The sequence below is a fragment of the Ochotona curzoniae genome, unplaced genomic scaffold, assembly GCF_017591425.1.
Source record: "Ochotona curzoniae isolate NIBS_2020 unplaced genomic scaffold, NIBS_Ocur_1.0 contig_4895, whole genome shotgun sequence".
Classification (NCBI taxonomy): Eukaryota; Metazoa; Chordata; class Mammalia; order Lagomorpha; family Ochotonidae; genus Ochotona; species Ochotona curzoniae.
The window spans coordinates 416703-436720 of record NW_024466413.1 but is presented as its reverse complement, the minus strand read 5'-3'; the positions used below and the strand labels follow the sequence as shown (position 1 = coordinate 436720).

The following is a 20018-nucleotide window of genomic DNA, read 5'->3' as shown; positions in this document are numbered from 1 at the left end:
CCCTTCTCATCCTCTGCCCTTTCCTCTCTCTGACTCTGTCTTTCAAATGAATAAATAAGTCTTTATTCAAAAAGAAGAAGAAGAATCCAAATGGGAAAGTCTTTCCAAGTATGACACAAAATCAGAAGAGACTGCTCAGTTTGGAATAACTGCCCTACAGTGTGACTCACTGTGGTGGGGAGTACTTACAAGGGCGTTTATTGCAGCAGGGTTTGTAACAGCACACGACTAGACACAACATGAGCAACTGGTAGGGCAGGCAGAGAGCACACAATGACAGGTCTGGCTGACGCGAGGCTCCCCAACCAGGCCAGGGAGCAAGTGATGGTGGGTCTGTGGGGCTGGGGGGAGACACCATGCCCCACGTGGCGAGGACAGTTCTGTTGGGCTTTTGCCAAAGACTATAAGCACAGACACCATGCCTGGAAGCCCTAGCAAAATGGCAACAGTGGCAGCCTCAGGAGATAGAATCGGTGCTAGGAAGGAGACTTACTGTCCATGGCACAGCCTTTTGCACCTAACCAGTGAAGCTCAGTCCTTTGCTGAAGTCTTCACAAAATCAAGAAACCAAACACACCTGTGCCTGGGTCCCAAAGTAGGTGTGGCGCTAGCTACCGGGTGTTCTGGTCTTTCACCTCAGATGGTGTAGAGTGGGGCTGTGTCTCTGAGTCAGGATTGGGACAAGCATCATTGCCACATAGTTTTGGGGCTGCAGAAAGGTCACTTTGGCCTTTGAGGGCTTCCACTGTGACCTGTGTGAGCACTGCCACACACCGTGCACCACCAGCGGTGGGCTGCCTGCTGCCCACGGAGCTGGCACTGCTGGCTGGCTTCCACCGGAGAGCAGAGATATCCGGCCTCGTGGCTCAGCTTTGCACAGCCTGCGTATCTGCTCCCCCTTGGTAGGCACAGAGCGTGCTGGTCCAGTCCTCTGCTCATCAGAACTAGTACCTGGCCCTGCCCACCACTGTCCGGAGACTCCAGACTTCTTTCCTTTGTTTTTCTCAAAAGCTCCTTCAGATCTGCTCTTTCCCCCTACTCTCGCAAGCAAGTGCCCACTCTGCATCTCTCATCGCCAGAGGATACCGGGGACACAAGGAAGATGGTCAGAATCCAAAAGTTTCTGTGGCTAAACTAAAAATGGCCCCTGCAGCATTCTCATCACCAAAGAGAAGCCTCCTGGGTAAGGAGGCTCCAGCAGTGACAAAAAGGGAAGCAAGGGGTGGGCACCCCAGAGGCAACTCCCCCACCTCGGTTTAGACTGACCAGCACACAGAATGTGCTCAGTAGCATTTGCTGGATGGCTGGGTGGGTGGATAAGTGGGTGGGTGAGCAGCAGGTAAAAGGAAGGCAGAGTGTGGAGGGACTGACAGGTGAGTGAGTGAGCAAAGGACAAAAGGGAGTAGGCTGTGGATGGGTGGGCAGATGGACATGTCTGTCCATGGATAGGTGGGTAGGCAGTGGACAGATAAGACAGGCAGAGGTGAGTAAGGGCACGAACATGGAGCAAGAAGCCTGGAGCAGTGCTCAAAGACCAATCTTGAGACTACGTCTGATTTGCTAGGGAGCCCTGCAGTGGCCCATCAGGCTCTCTTAAGCTCATTCTCCTTACTGCCAGAGCTCACTCATGCCTGTCCATCTCTAGAGGTCAAGAGTAACAGGTGAGCATGCTCCACAGAGCCAGTCATGCCATCCCAGAATCTCTTGGCTGCTGAGAGCACTCAGGAGGAGCATGATCACAGACGCAGTGGGTGGTGACCTCCACGCAGCCTTAGGAGTAGCCCTGTTTCTATCTATGTCATTATCCATGGAAGTAAAAACAAAGGGTTCTCTCTGTCTGTGCCCAGAGATACCAAAGCCATAGGAAGGTATTCCTGGGTCTCCTAGTTCCTGGCCAGCAGAGCCTTAGGCCAGAAAGCTGAAAGACACAGCTGAACCTCCAAGGCAATGCTCCTCGGCCCCACATGAACCAGCCTCTGGGACTCACCAGAAATACTCGGTCAGGCTGCCCGAGGGCAGCTGGCCTTGCCAGAGACCTCAGAGGTGCACAGAGGCACTTGGGCAGGGAGACATGGGCTGCTCTGGGAAAGTCACGTCCCAGGGCCACTGCTAAGACTCCTGGGAAAGAGGTGAGGGTCACTGGGTATGAAGGTGCTAGCCTCCTCCCTGCCTTGCCCAGGTGGCCCGAGACACAGCTGCCTGTGGCAGCTACTGGAACTAACATCAGAAACGCCATCATGTGATGGAAGGGGCACCCTGGGAGTGGGCACACACCTTCCAGAGCAGGTACCGCATGGCCTTCTGGCTGCCCAATCCTCCTGGAGACAGACCCAAGGGTGGCTGGCTGGGCACAGAAGGTGCCACTGAGAGGGCAATGGCTGCAGCCAGCCACGGAAAGTTTCTCGGTGGCCTTTCCCAGCTGGTCTGTCCCCGGGGAGGCCATAAGTCCATAGGAAAGGAAGTTGAGTCCCCGGCCTGTGCCCTGGCACAGCCCCCTGGACCTTCATGCACCAGCATGAATGCACACAGCTCGTCAAGCCCTCATAGACTTGCACCTTCCTCCACGGCAGGGAGCCACTGTAACTGCCACTGCACTCCCTCACACCTGCAACAGCATCTGGCTCAGAGTTGGTCAACCACCACTTGTTGGGTGGATGGGAAGTATCCATCAGTTCAACAACCCACAAACCTTCCCCATTCTGCTTCCCAGTTGGAGAGAAGGGAAGAGACATTTGGTCAGAACAAGTGCACATTTAGGATCTGGGCTCTGAGCCAGGCTCCCTAAGTGTCCCTCTGAGACAGTATGGCAGAGTAGCTCCGGCTATGGGGTGATTGCTCTGTTCCCAATCCTGGCCTCAGGCTCACTGCCGTGACTGTCACCTTCCCATCATGGCCACACCACAAGCCCCCGGGTGGCCCTGCTCAGTGATTACTTGGAAGATGTGTACTGAAAATATCCACTCCAGCACGCAGCTCCAACCTCATTCGTATTCACCGGGTGTCTGCGTGAGAAAGCGCAGACCCATCACGGATGCATCTAAGAAGACATCAAGAGCTATAAAGAGAAGAGTGTTATCAGTTGAAGGAGGAGGTGGCGGCTGGCACAGCAGCGGGACATTCCAATCAGTGTGGCAGAGAGCTTAGCCCCATTAGTCACCGTGACTGGGTATCTATGGAAACACCCGGAAGATGGGCCTCAAAATAGACCATCAGGGAGCATGCTGGGCCCTGCAACAGGCACAGGGAGGTCCGGTCCTCCCGCCTCCCGGGCACACCTGCGGCTCCATCAGCACTGTGTCCACAGGCCACTCAGAGACAGAAGCGTGAGGCGTTTCAGGAGCTGCACCTGATGCCTGGACTGAGGGTCTTGGGGTGCTTGGCAGAGCTTCTGTAACAGGAGCCCTTGGGCCCAGGCTTGCACTCCAGGCCCTCAGCTTGCTCCTCTCCACACTGAGGTCTGCAGGGTGGTCTTCACAGCTCCTGGGCTGTCTCCTGCGCCCATAGTTCAGCCCTTGGGAGCCCTGGTGCACATGCTCTCCACTGCAACCTGGGAGCTTCTTCAAGCCTCACTGATTGTTTGCAGCCCTCAGCGTCTTCCTTGTACAGAGGCGACTCAGGGGACGTGGGCCCTGGTCCACGCCAAGGCCCATCATGGGGATTGAGGCAGCAGCAGAGGCTAAGACTAAGCAGGACTGGTCCAGGCGCCCCACCCAGCTGGCCACAACCTACAGCTGTAAGATACAAAGCTCTGCTTAGATTCTGATGTCACTCAGCACTTTACCAAGATGCCACCAACAGAACTGGGACTTGGTTCCTTCAGCTCCACCTGACCCAGCACTCCTTGGCCTTGAACAACATGCATAAAACACGTTTACACAAGAAAAGTTCCAGTTTGCGTCCTGAACACCAACCACGTGCACACATATGCTATGATCACCACTGTGAACAGTGAGAAGCAGAAAGCAGCAAAAAGACTTGGCAACACACAGAAGTCGAACAGGCTGAGCTGGGCTAGGGAGCAGGTAAAACCTATTTCCATTGTGTCTCTTCCCCAAGGGGGCTCCCTGTGGGAACCCGGCATTGTCCTGCTAGCTGTGGCCCAGACTCAGCAAGGTGGTTAACCTGCAGAGTTGCAAGTCTTTGCTCCTCTCCCTGCAGGAGTCACTCTAACTGAGCTGCCATTTTCTTCTCAGATGGGCCTGGGGAGACTGCTCTAAGTCCGAGGAAGCATGAAATGTGGGGACACCCCAGCAGCATGACTAGCAGTTCCTACATCATGGAAACTAGGGCAGAGATGAGAAGCAAGTCAGCTCTTGGGTGCCCTGGTTAGTCTGAGCAGACAGGCCTTAGACAGGGGATGATATGGACACCAGCCTGGGAGACTGTGACATCACATTCTAGTGCTGGGTGGCAAGCAAGTCCAGGTCTCAGCAGCAGTAAGGGGGGCATACTGAACTCTTCCCTGCCCTGGTACCACCATCCTGGGGATGGCTGGAATGCACAGCCTAAGGACAAATTCAATCTGACCACTCACCCACCCAGGACCAGCTGGACACAACCCTCAGATGCTGTGTGCACCTGCTAAATGCCCAGCCTGAGATCTGATCTGCCGTATCAGTCACACTCTACGTTGTCACTATTGGGGTACTCTGATATCTGGCTTCCTACTCTTCCACTGGGCTGTGAGCTCTCTCATGAGCAACACTCACTGAGTGTTTGGCAGGGGGGGGAGAGAGGGGAGTGGATACAAGGTCAAGGGAGGGACGCTGGAGAAACCAAGATGCAAAAAGTGGGCTGAGCTTTGAAACACTTAGCCTGCAAGCAGCTGCACTGGCCCAAACTTGTGGAAGTCTTCCAAAGCCCACGAGCTTGCTACAGTGACGCTGCCATGCAGAGCAGACCAGAGCCTGGAGCACAAGAAACTGCTCTGGGCCCTGGGCCAACTCTGCAAACCATGGCAGAGCCAAGACCAGGAGCCAGGTCTGCAGGGTTTTGGAAGCTCCCGCCACCCCACAGGGTCTGTCTCCAGCTTGCTTCTTGACATTGTGAGGGCTGGAGCTATGAGTAAGGGTTCTTGTCCAAGCCTCCAGCCGCTCTGTGTGCACACAGATGCCAAGATGGTTCTGGAGAAAGTCCTGCTAAGAAATGGGACCTTCCTCTCAGTCCAATTCCCTGCAGGCATTCCCTGGGTCTCTGTATGGGTCAGCAAGACCTCTGCCCTTCTGGGCTCGTGGACTGTTTTGTAGCATGACACTAGCCTCCAGAAGCCAGGCCAGCTCCCTTGCTCTGCAGTTGGTACTGGAACCCAAGCTAAACACTTGACTCAGGATGAGACTATCCCCTCTGCCTTGCAGGGGAAGCCTGCCCAGTTGGGGCAACAACATCACCCCAGAAACCCAAGTCCCCACAATGTCCCTGAGTGACCAGCAATCACCTCTTCATTTGACAGCAAGCACCTTGAGGACCTTACAGGAGTCACACCTGTGACCTGGGGAGTCTACAACTGGACAAATGGTCCAGCCAGAACAAAAAGATATACATTCATAAAGATGCTTACTGAAGACAGGCCAATGGGATAACAGTTCCATACACTAGGACATGTCCATGAGGCCTGTATCATGCAGGGTCTGGGAATGCTGTGTCATGATGACATGGGGCTGCGGACCATGGATAGTGTAGACCCAGCGGTTGGCTCAGCATCTCCTGTGAGGACCGGGTGCATGGTCTCTCAGCAGATGCCTCCTGGGTCTTATTTTTATGTTTCAAAAGCTGTGAGCTCACTCCAGGTACAGGTATCAGCACTTGAGCTCTCTGTTGACTTACCACTGTGCATGCACCATGCGCCCAGGGTGGTGGAAGGGAAACCCTGCATGGAAGCTCCAGGAGCAGCAGGGGGAAGCCGACCCTCCCCAGGGTTCCTCTGAGATTCCTTCCGTGGCTGCTGTGAGTGCAAGAGTCCCTGCACTGGCACCCACAGGGGTGGCACAAGTGGATGCCTCCTTGTTTAGGGCCTTTTTCCTTAAGATTTACTTTTATTGATTGGGAAGACAGAGTGTCTAAGACAGAGGAAGACAGAAAGAAGATCCTCTACTCGCTGGCTTATTCCCCACATGTGTGTAATGGGAGGGGCGAGGCCAGGCTGAGGCCAGGAGCCTGGAACTCCATCCAGGTCTCTGTGGATGGAAGAGACCCAAGCCCTCGGGCCACCTTCTGCCGCTTTCCTGGGTGCATTACCAGGCACCTGGGTCAGAAGTGGAGCTGCCAGGACTTGAACCGGTGCTCCAACATGGCATGCTGGCATGGCAGGTGGTGGCTTAGCCCTCCGTGGCACACCGGCTTTGATGGATGTTATCACATTAGTGAGCAGCCTTTCAGGGAACCCACTTACTTCAGATCCAGGCACTCTTTCTATTCCAACTTAGTATTATGAGGGGATTTCAAAAATTTCATGGACTAAATGGAATCCAGATGTATACATTTTTCTGAAGCACCCATTTGTAACAAGAGCAGATTGCACTGTTGTCCCTTTGTGGTTCATGAGGCCTGCTTGTCTAACAGCTACTCAAAGAGCATCTTCAGCATGGTGAGCACACCCCACCCTCAGGCCCAGGCTGCAGCACAAGCTGGCTTCCACACTGCCCACCCTCCACGGAGGCACAGGTGGGACCCCAGAAAAGCCTGTGGCCACAGAGGCAGCACAAGGCAGCGACTCTTGACTTCCTGGCAGGCCCCTCCCGACTTCCCTCTAGAGGTGACCCAGCCGTGTGCATGCAGATGGCAGGGAGCAATCCACCTGCTGCCCAGGTGGGGAGGAGCCAAGGGCCACAGAGGATGAGTGACACGGATTCGCAGAAGGCCCCCATGCCAGCTTATCCAGCCGAGGCTTGGCAATGCAGCTCTTAGATCTGAGCCAATTTTTCCAGAAATGACAGAAATAACTGTGAAAAGACGGCACCTCCTGAAGCAGGAGTGGTTACACTGAGTGTGCTCTGCGGCCCACCAGACATAGTCACCAAGGCCACCACCCTGCGACTCTGGTCCTTGGAGCAGCCTACACGCTTGACCGTGCCATCCTGGCATGGTAACTGGAGACTTGGGGATGAGGCACACCCCCGCTGACCCCAAACTTCAGTCTAGGCCCGCTTGGCTCCACCAGCTGGAAGACAGCTGAAAAGGCCCCTGTTCTTGTGGAATGCGGCTCAAGACAAGGTCCTCTGCACCCATCCACTCCACCTCCCACTCAGAGGCCACTCCCATATTGGCTATTCTCACTGAGAGGCATATCTGGTCAGACTCACTTCTAGCCCTGGCTCGCTGTGCAGTATTCGCCCAAGTTCAGCAGTTATTCACTTTAAAAGAGTATTTTTACGACCTCCTAGGGATGAGGGCAAAAAGGAGCAGAGAAGACCTTCCTTAGTAAGTCCAGGATCCTTCTTCAATTCAAACACCCACCTTGCCAGGGCTGCTTTGGGCCCAGCTCGCACAGCATACAGGTGACCCTTATGGAGGCCATGGGGTCCCTGAGATATGGCACATCCAATTCATACAGCACAGGAACACGAAGCTTCCTACCTGGACCTCTCTTTAGCTCTCCGCTCCTGGGTGTACCCCACGATCACCCCCCAGCCCAGATGCAGTGCCTGTTCATAGAGCTCTGCTTGGAGCTAAAGCCATCCCTGACCCTCACCTGCTGCCCCTCCCACACCTGGCTGGCAGGCCCCATGTTGCCTATGAGCTGCCCCTGGGGAAGTCTAGGTTTGGCCACATGAACTCTTTCCCCTGCCTAGACTGGATAAGACTGCTTTTCGGGGACCCAGGCCAGAACCACAGCCAAGAGGCTCCAGCTTCCTAAGAAAGGCTGCCTCTGTCCGGAAGCCCTGGGATCACATGTGCATGCCTCCAGCCTGCAGCAGAGTGGTGTGGCTGGACAAGAGGCTCAAGGACAGCAGACTTGAGGTGGAGATGAAAAGGTGGCATGCACTGGCCAGGGACGGCTCACCACTGCCCACAATGAACCAAGTCACATCCAGCCCATTAGCTGCGGTTCCCCCCTTAGCAGAAATACCAGCGTGTTTCTTGGCTGAGAATGGCAGATGCCACTCAGAAAGGCACAGATTGGGGTCAAAGCTTGTCTGGTGACTGAAGCCAACGTTTGCATCAGGTGTGCCATGTGTTAAGCCACAGCCACACATTGAGGTTGAACACTAAACCGAATGACAGGGTTTCCAAACATGTACTTTCCCTACAAGATGTTGGTTTGGAAAGCTGCCAAAAATCCTGGCAAATGAAGGGAAAAAAGAAATGTACTCAAGTGGCCACACCCTTGCCCCATCCAGGCCCACCACTCATCCAGGCAATCAGTGGGCTGCAGGGGAATGCAGACATGGGAGAAGCCGGCTCGCTGGTCAGCCAACACCACTGCCACTCTTTGCTGGTATGGGAAAGAAAGGGACCCTGCTGTGTGGCCGGATGTGGATGACCACCTGCAGAGGGCTTCCTGTCCCCAAGGCTTGCGAGGTCACCTCCAGCACACATGTGCCCATGCCCCAAGGTTTGGCACAGTCACGGCACAGTCACCTCCAGCACACACGTGCTCACGCCCTGAGGTCACCTTCAGCACACAGGCACTCATGCCCACGTTGGCTGGTGAGCACCAGCTTGGCAAGAGGTACTCACCCCACTGCAGAGGCGCCAGCTGCAGCTGCTCCAGGACCAGCTGGCTCAGGACGCCCTCCACGCTCGCCTCGCCGCTGCGCTTCAGGGAGGGGTGGGGCTCAGTCAAGGAAAACTTGGCTCCTACTGATCCCCCAGGTATGGATTCCAGACAGAGACCACTGCCCACCTCCCTTTGGGCAGGATACCCCTCCTCTCAAGGAATGGTACAGCCCATCCTGGGACATCATGCTATCAGGGGCACACAAACAAATCCCCCCAAACACAACCCTCACAAACCTGCCCCAACTGGTGGCATCAAAGCTAACAGTAGAGAAGGAAGGGAAATCAAACGGAATAACTGGAACCTAGCAATGGTTCCTCCTGGAGGAAACAAAGAGAAATCAGAGGCTCAATTTCCTTAACAAAATACACAAGCTGGTTTGTAGTCAAAAGATCCTGCGTGTTTTCTCTAACACGTCCTGGTTCCATGCTGATTTCATTTCTGTTGCATTAGACACCCTGATATAATTATGTATATTATTACGAACGGTTCACTTAGGCAAGCTCATAATCAAGGAAATCATAATGCCTCCCAGGGAGTATCCGTGGACAAAGAAATAAGGTTTTAGAACTGCAGAAAACCCAAGTCTCTCCAGGTACCCGACATCAACAAGCGAGGGTGCTTCTCGGGGCCTCCCCCACTCCTGCCACTGCCCTTAGGGTGCCTTTGGCCTCTGTCATTCTCCAGTGATTGACCAGAACCACTTCCCTTTGCCTCTGGCAAGTTCATTCCACTCACAGACACTTAGGGTGGTAGCTGAAGCCAGACTGGCCTAGAGGAAGATGAAAGGCCCAAACACAACCAACGTGACCCCTGAGGTTGAGGGGTTCACATGGGAAGGTAGGAGCATCACCCCCGAGGATGTCAGGTGGGAGCCAGAGCTCTGCAGGTAGAGGGTGAGTGGGGCAGGACATGGAAGAGAGGGAGCAGGACTCAGAGGGAACGGAGAGCAGAGGGACTGGCCCAGCAGGGAGCTGGTCTGGACGTCCCAGCAAACAGGCCAACTGTGTCCACAGAAAGCTGCACAGCTGTCCCAGAGAAAGTGCCTCCCACAGGTGTCCAGGCTGGGAAGTGGGGGAGGCAGAAGCCAGCACCAGATGCCCATGAACCCTTCCCTCTGAGGCTTACTCAGCATCTAGGACCTTCTTTGTGTGCTATTAGAATGGATATGCTGTTTGCTGCCTCTCCCCTTTCCTGACCAGTCATCTCTCAGTTCTCAGGTCTCACTTCACTTCCTCCAGGAAGTCACGGAGCTAAGTGCACACAAGCAGGGAATGGGGTAGAGTAGAGCTAACCATTGCAGACAGAACATGTCAGCGTCAAGCAAAGCCTTCTCCCAGGTGCCAGGTGTGGGCATGGACCCTGACCCTCCACAGACTGAAGACATGGGCAGGCAATGCATCCATCTGTGGGCTGGTGTTATGGCATAGCATGTTAAGTCACTTCCTTCAACATCCCATATGGATGCTGGTTCAAGTCCAGGCTTCTCTACATTGGCTCTAACTCCCTGCTAATACACCTGGGAAAGCAGCAGATGGTCTCTAACTGCTTGGACCTATTCCACCATGTGGGAGAGCCAAAAGGGCATGATCTAGCTCTGGCTGTTGCAGCTGTTAGGGGAGCCAGCCAGCAGATGGAATATCTCTCTGTAAACTCCTCTCCATAAGTCTTTCAATGAGTAAACAAATATTGAAGAAAAAGACGTATGGGCTTGAGTTCTCTCCACTTCTTTCTTGCACTGGCTCTAGGCTTTCTGCACGAAATTAAGATCTCAGAGTAGAGCATATCAATGCCTTAATAAAAGGCCAGTGCAGACAGTGGAAGTGGGCAGCTGTGAGACCTGTGGACAGGCCAGCTAAGGAGCTGTGGGACTCCCACACAGAGGGGCAAGAGGCATTGTGCAAGTTCTCACCAAACTGCCATGTAGCACTGGGGCCATGGAGATGGTTCTCACAGGACAGCTCTGGACTGAGTTGCTTTTAGACATGAAACATGGGAATTCCTAACTGCACCAGGCAGCCAGTGTCCTCTGTGTATGTGCCCTTCCCACAGGCCCACAGGTGCCATCAGCAGCTTCATACCTGAGTCTGTGCCGATGACTGGGATGCTAGCTGGCCTACTTACAACCCCTACAGTGCAATTATGACCATACATCCATGATGGGAGCAGCCATTGTTTCTGAAGTCCTCAGAGCTTGGCTTCTGTGGCAAGAGTGGGTCAATGACAATGAGGATGGGAACATCTGGCCCTCCTATTGAAAGAGGCCTCCGGTGCTTCCCGTTGCACTCCAGCTGTCCCAACCATTTCAGCCACATTAAGGCTTTGGGACTTGGTGGGTATGGGGATGGGAAAGTAGACTGCTGGCCTATCTTTAATCAGAAACAGACTCTGGAGCTCCATCTCAGGTCCCAATGATGCCTTACAGTAAGCTTAGGATCAGGGAGCCAGCAAGGACCCTCCTGCCCCTTCCCCGTACCCCCTGCATGAGGCCACACCAGGGCCCTGTAGCTGTGAGTGCACTCTGGCCACGTCAAAGGCCTGCTCCTTCCAGGACCAGGTGAAAGAGCTGCGGGAGCTCTCCGTGGTACTGAAGGGCTGCCTACCCTGCAAGGTTTGCTCTCCGTGGTGCTGAAGGGCTGCCTCCCTCAGGGGACTTTCCTCATTACTTGGGCATCCAGCAATTTCATGTCCCAAATTCTTGCACCTGCCCCGCCTCTCAGCGGGTCAGCAAGAAGACTAGAAAATCTCAGCCAAGGCCAAACTAGATTTGCAACGTCTCCTAACTCCACCCACTGCCATGACTAATCATCCTTGAACCTATTCTCCAAGATAACTTGGGTCCCAGCTCACCAGAGCCCTGCTCCCAGTAAGCATCTGCAGCTGCCCACAGGCAGCTCTGACATCCTTGCCAGGAAGCAAGGATCCCCTTAAAGCTTTCTACCTGGAAGACAAGGCTGAGTACATTCCCTGTGGGTCAGAAACAGCAGGTGGCAGATAGCTCAAGGCCCTTGCTCAGCTCAACCCTTTCCTGCTCACACTAGTGAGACCAAGGAGCAGACAGCCACCTTCCCAGATGCTTGGTTTTCCAGTGAGAATCCATGGCTTTACAGAGCAGAAAACTGCCAGCCAATGAAGCAGGAACTCAAGAGGACTGCCTGTGGCTTTAAGCCCAGGAAAGCAGGGGAATGGTGTCTTCCACTCACCAGAATGACATAGCAGAGCACACAACTAGCATGTGTATGTGCTCAAGTTCATGTACCCGTGGCACTCACAGAGCTGTTGTGCCAGCTGATACCTTGGTGCCTCCAATTCTGGTCTCCCTCAACCTGGAACATTCTTTCTCCTGCCCTTATGAATACTGACTCCCCTTGCCCCCGATGAGACTTAAACACCATCTCTGACCCACCCCACTCCAGCAGCTCATCTCCCTTCCTTCCTGGACAAAGTCTGTCCAACACCAGTTGTATGAGGCCACTATTTCCTAGGAACTCTGAATGCCTGGGTTTACACCACGGATCTCACACCTGCTGCCTATGCAGGGTTTCGATGCCAGGGCTGGGAAGGACCAGATGACATCCTTCCCACTCTCATGAAGCCCAGTTTTTAGTGCAAGCAATTATGTCTTGCTTACTGCTCATCCATCATTATTCATTATACCTAATCAATCAATACCTGCACAGCATACCTTTGCTCACACACGTTTCTGTGCACTCTGTCCCTAGATAATGTATGTATCTTGGGAGCCATCTGTGTTCTCTCTCAAAGCTGGAAAAAAAAAACCAGCCAGATCTGGGGAAAATGCAGTCAGTTAATGAAACACCTCACCTTTCATTTCCTGCTAGGCCAATATCAGCAACATATTTGGGAACAGATCACAGCTAAAGAACAATCTGAAACCATTCAAGCAGCTTTTGAGACCCCGTATGTCTTTATGGAACTAGGTCTACTGTGACCTGGGTGGGCAGCTCAGAAAAGGAAAAAACAAAAAAGACTGCTCAGTCAATCTTGCCCTCAGGGAGTGAGGGCCCAGGCAGACTCGTGAGCTCTCCTGAATCTGCAGGCTCCAGCGGTGGCAGCCTCACTTCTCAAAGGGGCAACACCAGGCCTGCATTTTCACACTGGTTCGGATACAGGTGCTCCTGGTGGCTGTGCCTTCAACCGGGGTACCCCGTTGTCCCCAGAAGCCAGAATGACTATGTCTTACATGCTGGCTCTGGAACAAACAATTACAGGTGCTGGAGCTGGCCCAGCCCCACTCGAGCTCAAATAAATTAGCAAATTGTCATAAATAGAAATTACACTAATGGAATGACTGCTTTAAATGATTAATGAGCCTCTTTTCCCTGACTTTGTTTTCTCATTTGCATCATGAACTTTCAGGATGCTGATGCTGCGGTCCTTCTCATTTCATTAAGTGCTCAGCATCTCGGCCGGGCTCCCCAGTGTTGGAGGCCCCAACTGGACAGAGAACACCATGCCGTGGGGCTGCTGCCAAGGTAAAGGGGAAGCAACCATCTGCTGCAGCAAGTCTTACTTGACGGAGAACGTCCTAGAATCACATGATGGAAGAATCATCGAGACACAAAGAGCTCTGCTTGTGGAGGCCAAGTACCACTCAATACAAGGACAAGAGAAATTGCCCTTGCTGAGGGCTTCCTTTGAAGACGGGATGAGTACAAGGGCAGAGATACCCATGCCAAGCCCGGGCAGAGATACCCATGCCAAGCCCAGGCAGAGCCCAGGCCCACAGTTCTAATGGCATACAGCTGCATGCATGTTCATTTACTGATCAGGTGACCTTGAACAAGGGAGCCCAGCTTCTCAGGCCTCAGTTTCCCTGTGTGGATGAAAAGGACTGCACAAAGTTGTTGTCTGCTCAGAACAGAACCTGGTGCCTGCCAAGTGCCAGCTGGGGGGCAGCTCACGGTACTTACTCTCTGCAGTGTTTCAACTCTGTGCTCACAATAACGGCAGCACCAATTACACCAACACAATGCAGTTCCTGCATGTGTTCACTACACACTCACACATACACACATTTGAGCCAGTGCTGTGCAAGCTGGGGCAATGTCCCTCCCCTTTCCTGTGAGACACTCAAATCTGAAATGCATGTTCCTGTGTGCGATAAACTCTGAATCCTTTCAAAGTCTTTTTAGGTGGGAGTGTATGGCTCATTAATCATTGAGGTGGGGCAAGGGTGAGACAGGAAGTCACATATGTGTCCTTCCCATCTGAGTCCTGCCACCCGGTAAAGGTCCAGGTCCTAAGATGAGGGGACGGCATGGCAGGCTGGGCATAGCACTATGCTTCAACTGGAAAGGCTTGCCTGCCACAAGAGATGAGAGGCCTTTGAGCAAACTTGCTCTGAACAGCTCCGAATGCCTGTCTCCCTGGGCAGCCCTTACCTTCACTCAAGGTGACTGATGGAGTGGCCACTCTGATGACAGGAGCTGTCCGTACAAAAATTCTTTCAAATAGAATTATTTCTCCTATTAGGGAAAACATAGCTTTAGTCATTGCAGCCATTTTGGGAATGAAGCAGAGGACAGAAGCACTCTTTCCACCTGCCTTTCAAGTAAATCTTTTTTAAAAATTAGAATTTCTGGTTCCTGGCTTTGTCTTGACCAGCCTCAGCTATTGTGGGTGTCGGGGCGGTGAGCTAATGAAAGGGAGATCCCGATCTCTGTCTCACTCCTTCTCAAAGAAAACAGAAATTTCTTAAAAAAAAAAAAATAAAAGATAATAACTTGCTCTGTTGCATGAATGGGATTCCACTGACTCATGAGAGCACAGTCCAGGAAGGGACGTGGGCTCTAAGACCACGAGCAGTGAGAGCAGAGCACAGGGCAGGAGCCCAGGGCTGGGGAAGCTGCAGCCAAGGCAAGATGGGAGGGAGTCAGTGCTGGCAGAGCTGGTTTGAAAAAAGCAAAGCAGATTCATCGTCAGTGTAAAGAGTCACACCTGAGGCCGGGGCCCAGGACAGCTGGGCATCTTGCAGAACAAAGTAGGTGGGTAGAGGAGGGCAGTATGCAGCTCACATTTGCTGACACCTTGTGGGAATAACCACAGGTGCAATCTGCATCAGTTCAATGGGAATACATCATACCAGCTCAGGATCCCACTGGCATTGCCATCTGAGGCAAGTCATGCTTCCAACAAGCGGATAGGGACAACCTGTTTCCCGGGTGTGAGTTAAGCACAGTGCCAGTGTCCTGCTTCCTACCTGGGTGGGTTCTTAAGAGATCAGCAGCCAGCCTCATCACAGCAGCCCACCAGCTGCAGAGGGTGCCTCGAGGGCTGCCTCCTCTGCCCTCCTTGCCAGCTCTCTCTCCTGTTCGCTGGGAGCAGCGAGACCAGATTGAGCCTAGGGGGACTCTGCCACCACATAGAGTCCAAAGCCCAATACAACTGGCCCAAAGCCAAATACAATTCCTGGATTTTAGGCTCAGAGCTAGCACACAGAGGGTTGGCTATATTAAGATCTTCCAAGTTCTGTACAAATGATCCAATATTGGTAGCTGGAGGGGAAGAGGGAGGTTAAAAGGAGAGAGCTAAAACTAAAGGGTTTTAACAGAAAAGCAGAGGCGGTGGCGTAAATCAGCTGAGCCTGGCTCCCAGAGGCCAGACGCTGCCCGGCCAGGCACAGACATCTCCAACGAGGCCATATTCATCCAGACAGAGCCCACTGGCCAAAAGATGCTCTTTCCAAATGACCAGCTTTGTTTCAACCATGAGGAATGGGCAGAGTAGGAGAAAGAGCCTCAATGCAGGAGGATGAGGCATCCTTTGCAGAAACTTTGATTCGGGGACAGAACTAAGACACAAGCAGAAGGAGACAGAAGGCTCTAGTGATAGTGGGCCAGAGAGGGAATGGCACCCCCAGCAGGGTGACAAGCTCTGCCCCTTGGCAGTGGTGAGACAGGAATCCTCACTGGCCAGGACAGATGATGGAACAGAGGCAGGAAGGCCATGGTGGAGGTTATGCCCAACCCAGGCCCCTCTTCAAGTGGCTGCCAGTCTTGGGCAGGTCCCTTCACACAAGGCCACCCTGTCCCCTACATGCCCCAAGTTCATAGGCCTCATGGCCTCCCTCGGGCAGATCCAGAGTCACAGCCAGAGGTCTGAGGTGCAACGTCCCTGCTCCTAGGGATGCAACCCTTGATGTCACCATGCAAGCCTAAGTGTCTTGAAGGTCACAGGTCTCAGGCTCCAGGCACAAATCTGCAGCCTCTTCCATGGTACAGGGGTAAAGCTCAAAGGAGAAGGGCAGGGAGTGGGCAGCAAAGGTGAGCGGGTTTCTGAAGCAGAAGTGTGGCAGTAATGAGGAGGCTATTGAGTTTAACTCCTTCTTTACCAAGGGAAAGGAAGAAGGGACTGAATTCTGCGGGTACTGGGGCAGGTGTCCATTACACTGAACTGAGGGGCCAGGGACACTCACCTTGCTTCTTCCCCCTCTTTGCTGCCCTAGCTTAATCCCTCCTGCTCCCTGGCCTGGGACTGCTCACAGCACAGCTCCTTCGGCCACCACTCTGGTCACTCAGTTCTCCTGGTCACATGGGGACTGGTATGGCTTGCCAGATCCTCAGTCTGTCTATACTGCCCTTACAGAGTGTCCCCACAGCCTTGAGGAAGAAGGCACGGAGAGCCCCTATGGGCTCTGTCACACCCTCTAATGCCACTGCCAGCACATGAAGGACCTTGCACACCTGCTGCTTTCTAGGTAGTGAGAGGTGTTGGCCATACTGCCCAGCCTTACCAGCATGTTCCTCACCCAAACTCCCAGTTACATCTCCACGTCGGCTACTCTCTCTCGGGTGAGGATGCATGCAGGCCCCATGCCAGAGAGCCAAAGACCCCCCAAGAACCTCACCAACCTCAGGGCCATGCAAGTGCAGAGTGGACAGATGCACCTCGACCACAGAGCCTCCACTTGTGTGAATCTGAGTCTGAGCACATGCTAACGTGCAACTAGGAGCAATTTCCAAAACTGTGCTGGGGTGTGAGCTTGGGCTGGACTTTGGAGAAAGTCTACAACAACAGGTGTTTTTGCACTTTGCAGTGGCAGGCTTGTGGGGGGTGGGGCTGAGGGTGTGGGCTTGCAGGGTCTCGGGGATGACGCAGGCAAGGCTGTAGCACCCAATGGTGAAAGCCAAGATAAGAGTTGGGCTATGCCAGGCTGGGTAAGAGCAACCACTGGCATGTGCAAGATCTGTGGCTGGAGATAGGCCTAATTGGGAATCTGATAGGATGCCCCAGCTGGGCTGTGGTTCCCACTGGTGAGTGTGAGAGCTGGAATGGTGGTGATGGTCTGGGCTGGACATAATTGCGAAGTCCCTCAGCATGTGTGTGGGCTGGGTCTGGGGTGAGCTGGCCTGGGCTAGACTCCAGCATCCAGGGTGGATGCAGCACAACCTGGGTTAGGTCTTGGCACCCTGTGAATCGTGTGAGAGCTGTGTCTGAGCATGGGCCAGGTATGGTAAGAACTGGGGGCAGGCCAGGCTGGATCAGTTCATAATACCCACTGGCAGATCCAAGAACCAGGACATGGTGCAGGACAGGCCAGGTCAGGCCACAACACCAGCCAATTCACATTAAGACCAGAACTGGGGACTAGCTGGGCTGGGCAAGACTGCAGCATCCGCCACCACGAGTTAGAACTGGGGGCAGACTGGGCCAGACCAGGCTACAGCACATGCCAGTAAATACCAAGCTGAGGTAGGCCATGCCAGACTGGGCCATAGCAACCACCAGCACATGTGAAACCTGGGGGTAGGGGGGCAAGCCAGGTAGGGGGGCTGCAGGGAGCTCTCCTACAGGGTCACTGTTCCTACTGATTAGCATGAGAACTGTACCCAGAGACAGACCAGGCTGGGCAGGGCTACAACACCTATTGGTCTGCATGTGAGCTGGGCTGGGGGAAGAGTCAGGCTAGGCTAACTGACTGTATCCGCTGATGCATGCATGAGCCAGGGTAAGTGCAGGCTGGCTGGGTTTTGTTGCAGCTTCAGCTGGCAAGTGCTAGGATCAGAGGCAAGCCCTGTCAAGCTAGAATGCAGAACCATCTGGAAAGTGCAATATCTGGAGCAGGGAGTGGGCACAGTAGGGAAACTGTGAGCACCTCTCTGATGAGGTGAGCATGAGAACCAGGGCTGGGGGGAAGGCCTAGCTAGATGGGCAACAGCACATGCTGGCATGAGTGTGGGTTGGATAGTGGGGTTGGTTGGGTTGAGCTAAGCTTCAATGTCCCTTGATGAGAACTAAATGAGACACAGGACACACTGGACCAATCTGATGCACACACTGGCAAGCAGAGGAACCAGAGCTAGGAGTAGGCCTGGTAGGGATTATTGGGGGTTGCTCCAACTGGGCTGCAGTTGCTGCTGTTGTAAATGAGGACCAAGTGTATGTTGGGCAGGGTTGGGCTGGGCCTCAGTATTCATAGGTTTATGTAACAGATGAGGCTGGATACAGAGTTGACTTAGCAATTGCAACTACCAGTGTGTGCAGAGGCTGACATGGGTGAGGGACTATGCCGGACCCTGTATTGGCAAGCACACACAGGAGTCAGATCTGGATCATCTCAGGCAAGGTTTCTTTGAGGATCCCCTCAGCTGAACTGCTGGACTCAGAACTCCAACCATGGAGAGAATCACAGGATTTGTGGACTGACTGGAGTGCATGTGTCAGAACTGGGCCTCCTCAGTGGACAGCATGCCCAGATGTGCACGGAGGCATGGCAGCCCATTGGGGCCTGCAGAGGACATCTGGCACCACAGCAGAGGATGGAGGGCAGAACAAATTGGGCAACTACCCCAGCCAAGCATTGACAGCAAATGTCTGGGGGAAGGAAGACTCTAAGGTGGACTGTGTCAGCCAGTGGACGCTGGGAGGATCTCCTCAGCCTCGGAGTGGAGAGATCGACAGCTCTGTAGCCATCTTTTATTATGATTTTATGTTACAGAGAGGAGAGCAACAGCATCTCAGAACTATGGAAGCCACCTGGGCGGAACCCTCAGAGCACACTCCACATTGGGGACCCTGAGAGATGGCATCGGTGAGGCAGCCGGAAGGCTGGGTGCAGCTTCTCCCCTTACCTCCCCCTTCGCCCTAGATACAGGAAGAAGAAAAGAAAATCTGGAAACAACATCCTCACCAACTTTCCCTTAATCCTTGACCCATCCCCCCTCCTCAAATATGTAAACATCATCAAAAACAACAAATTTTTAAAAACCCAAACCTACAAAAGCACACAAACAACATGAAAATGCATAATGAAACCATTAACCAATTCAATCAACGCTCTTGCCACCTGCTTGAGATCAAGTTTACTGTGGCTCATCCCACATCCCACGTCACCCCAAGATCAGACAGGGAGAAGGGTCACTTCTCTTCTGCTAAGGTCTCATCTGGGACAAGCTCTCCTGGCAGCTGGTCTATGGGGGCAGGCATGCTGCGCCCACAGTGGGTGCTCATCTAGCCCCTGCTGCATCATCAATGCACAAGACAAGGCTTCCAGTCTCTTAAAGGAGCCATGTAATACAAAAGAACAAACGAAAACAAGGGTTCTGGGATCCCATTGGAAGGCAACAGACGCACACAGGGTTGTGGGCTGGAGTCGGCTCAAAGTGGCCCCTCTGTTGTGCTTGATTTGAGAACAGTCACAGGAGGACAGGCCAACTCCTGTGTTAAAGGGTGAGACAGGTGAGTTGGAGCCCAATGCATGCCCAGGATGTGGTGGCTGTGATGCTGGTTGGAGACCCTGGGAGCACACATCTTGGGGGAGGAGGGCAGAGCCCCATCCTCCATGCACCCTGGAGACACTGATGAAGCTCCTACTGGGCACTCAAGCATATGGATGCACTGGGTGCTGTGGGCTGAGGCTGCATCATACCCGTGGGGGCCTGCCTTGCTCCCCTGTATGTGCTAACAGCCCTGCAACCCCAAACAAGGGCACCACCCAGCTCACGGGCCATCTCAGTGGAGGGACGTGGCAGAGAGGTATCCCCTGGCAGGAGCTCAATAGCCCCTCCAACATCTTCCAAGCAAAAACGCCAGCCATTCCCTTAAGACCTGGGGGCCAGCACCCAGGGTCCTCTCCTAAGCCTGCCCACCAAGACTGGAGTGGTTGGCACCAGCTGCCCCTTCCCATTGCAGCTTACATGGCACACATGATGGTGGCTCACCCACTTTCCTTGGCTCAGATTTAGTTCCCTCCATGCAATGTCACTGCCCTCTTTGAGAAACATGGGAGAACTAAATGAGTCTGCGGCCATGGCTATGGCCGTGCTATGTCTGGCCCCAA

At 53.6% G+C, this 20018-nt stretch overlaps 1 protein-coding gene across 1 annotated transcript in view; it reads right to left on the bottom strand.

Annotated features, from left to right (window-relative positions):
- Positions 1-20018, bottom strand: part of TRAPPC9 (trafficking protein particle complex subunit 9) — a 338695-nt gene that overhangs the window by 48124 nt on the left and 270553 nt on the right. The window contains exon 22 of the mRNA XM_040988506.1: positions 8677-8767. Within this exon, the coding sequence (XP_040844440.1) occupies positions 8677-8767 (91 nt within the window). The remainder of the gene's footprint in view (positions 1-8676; positions 8768-20018) is intronic.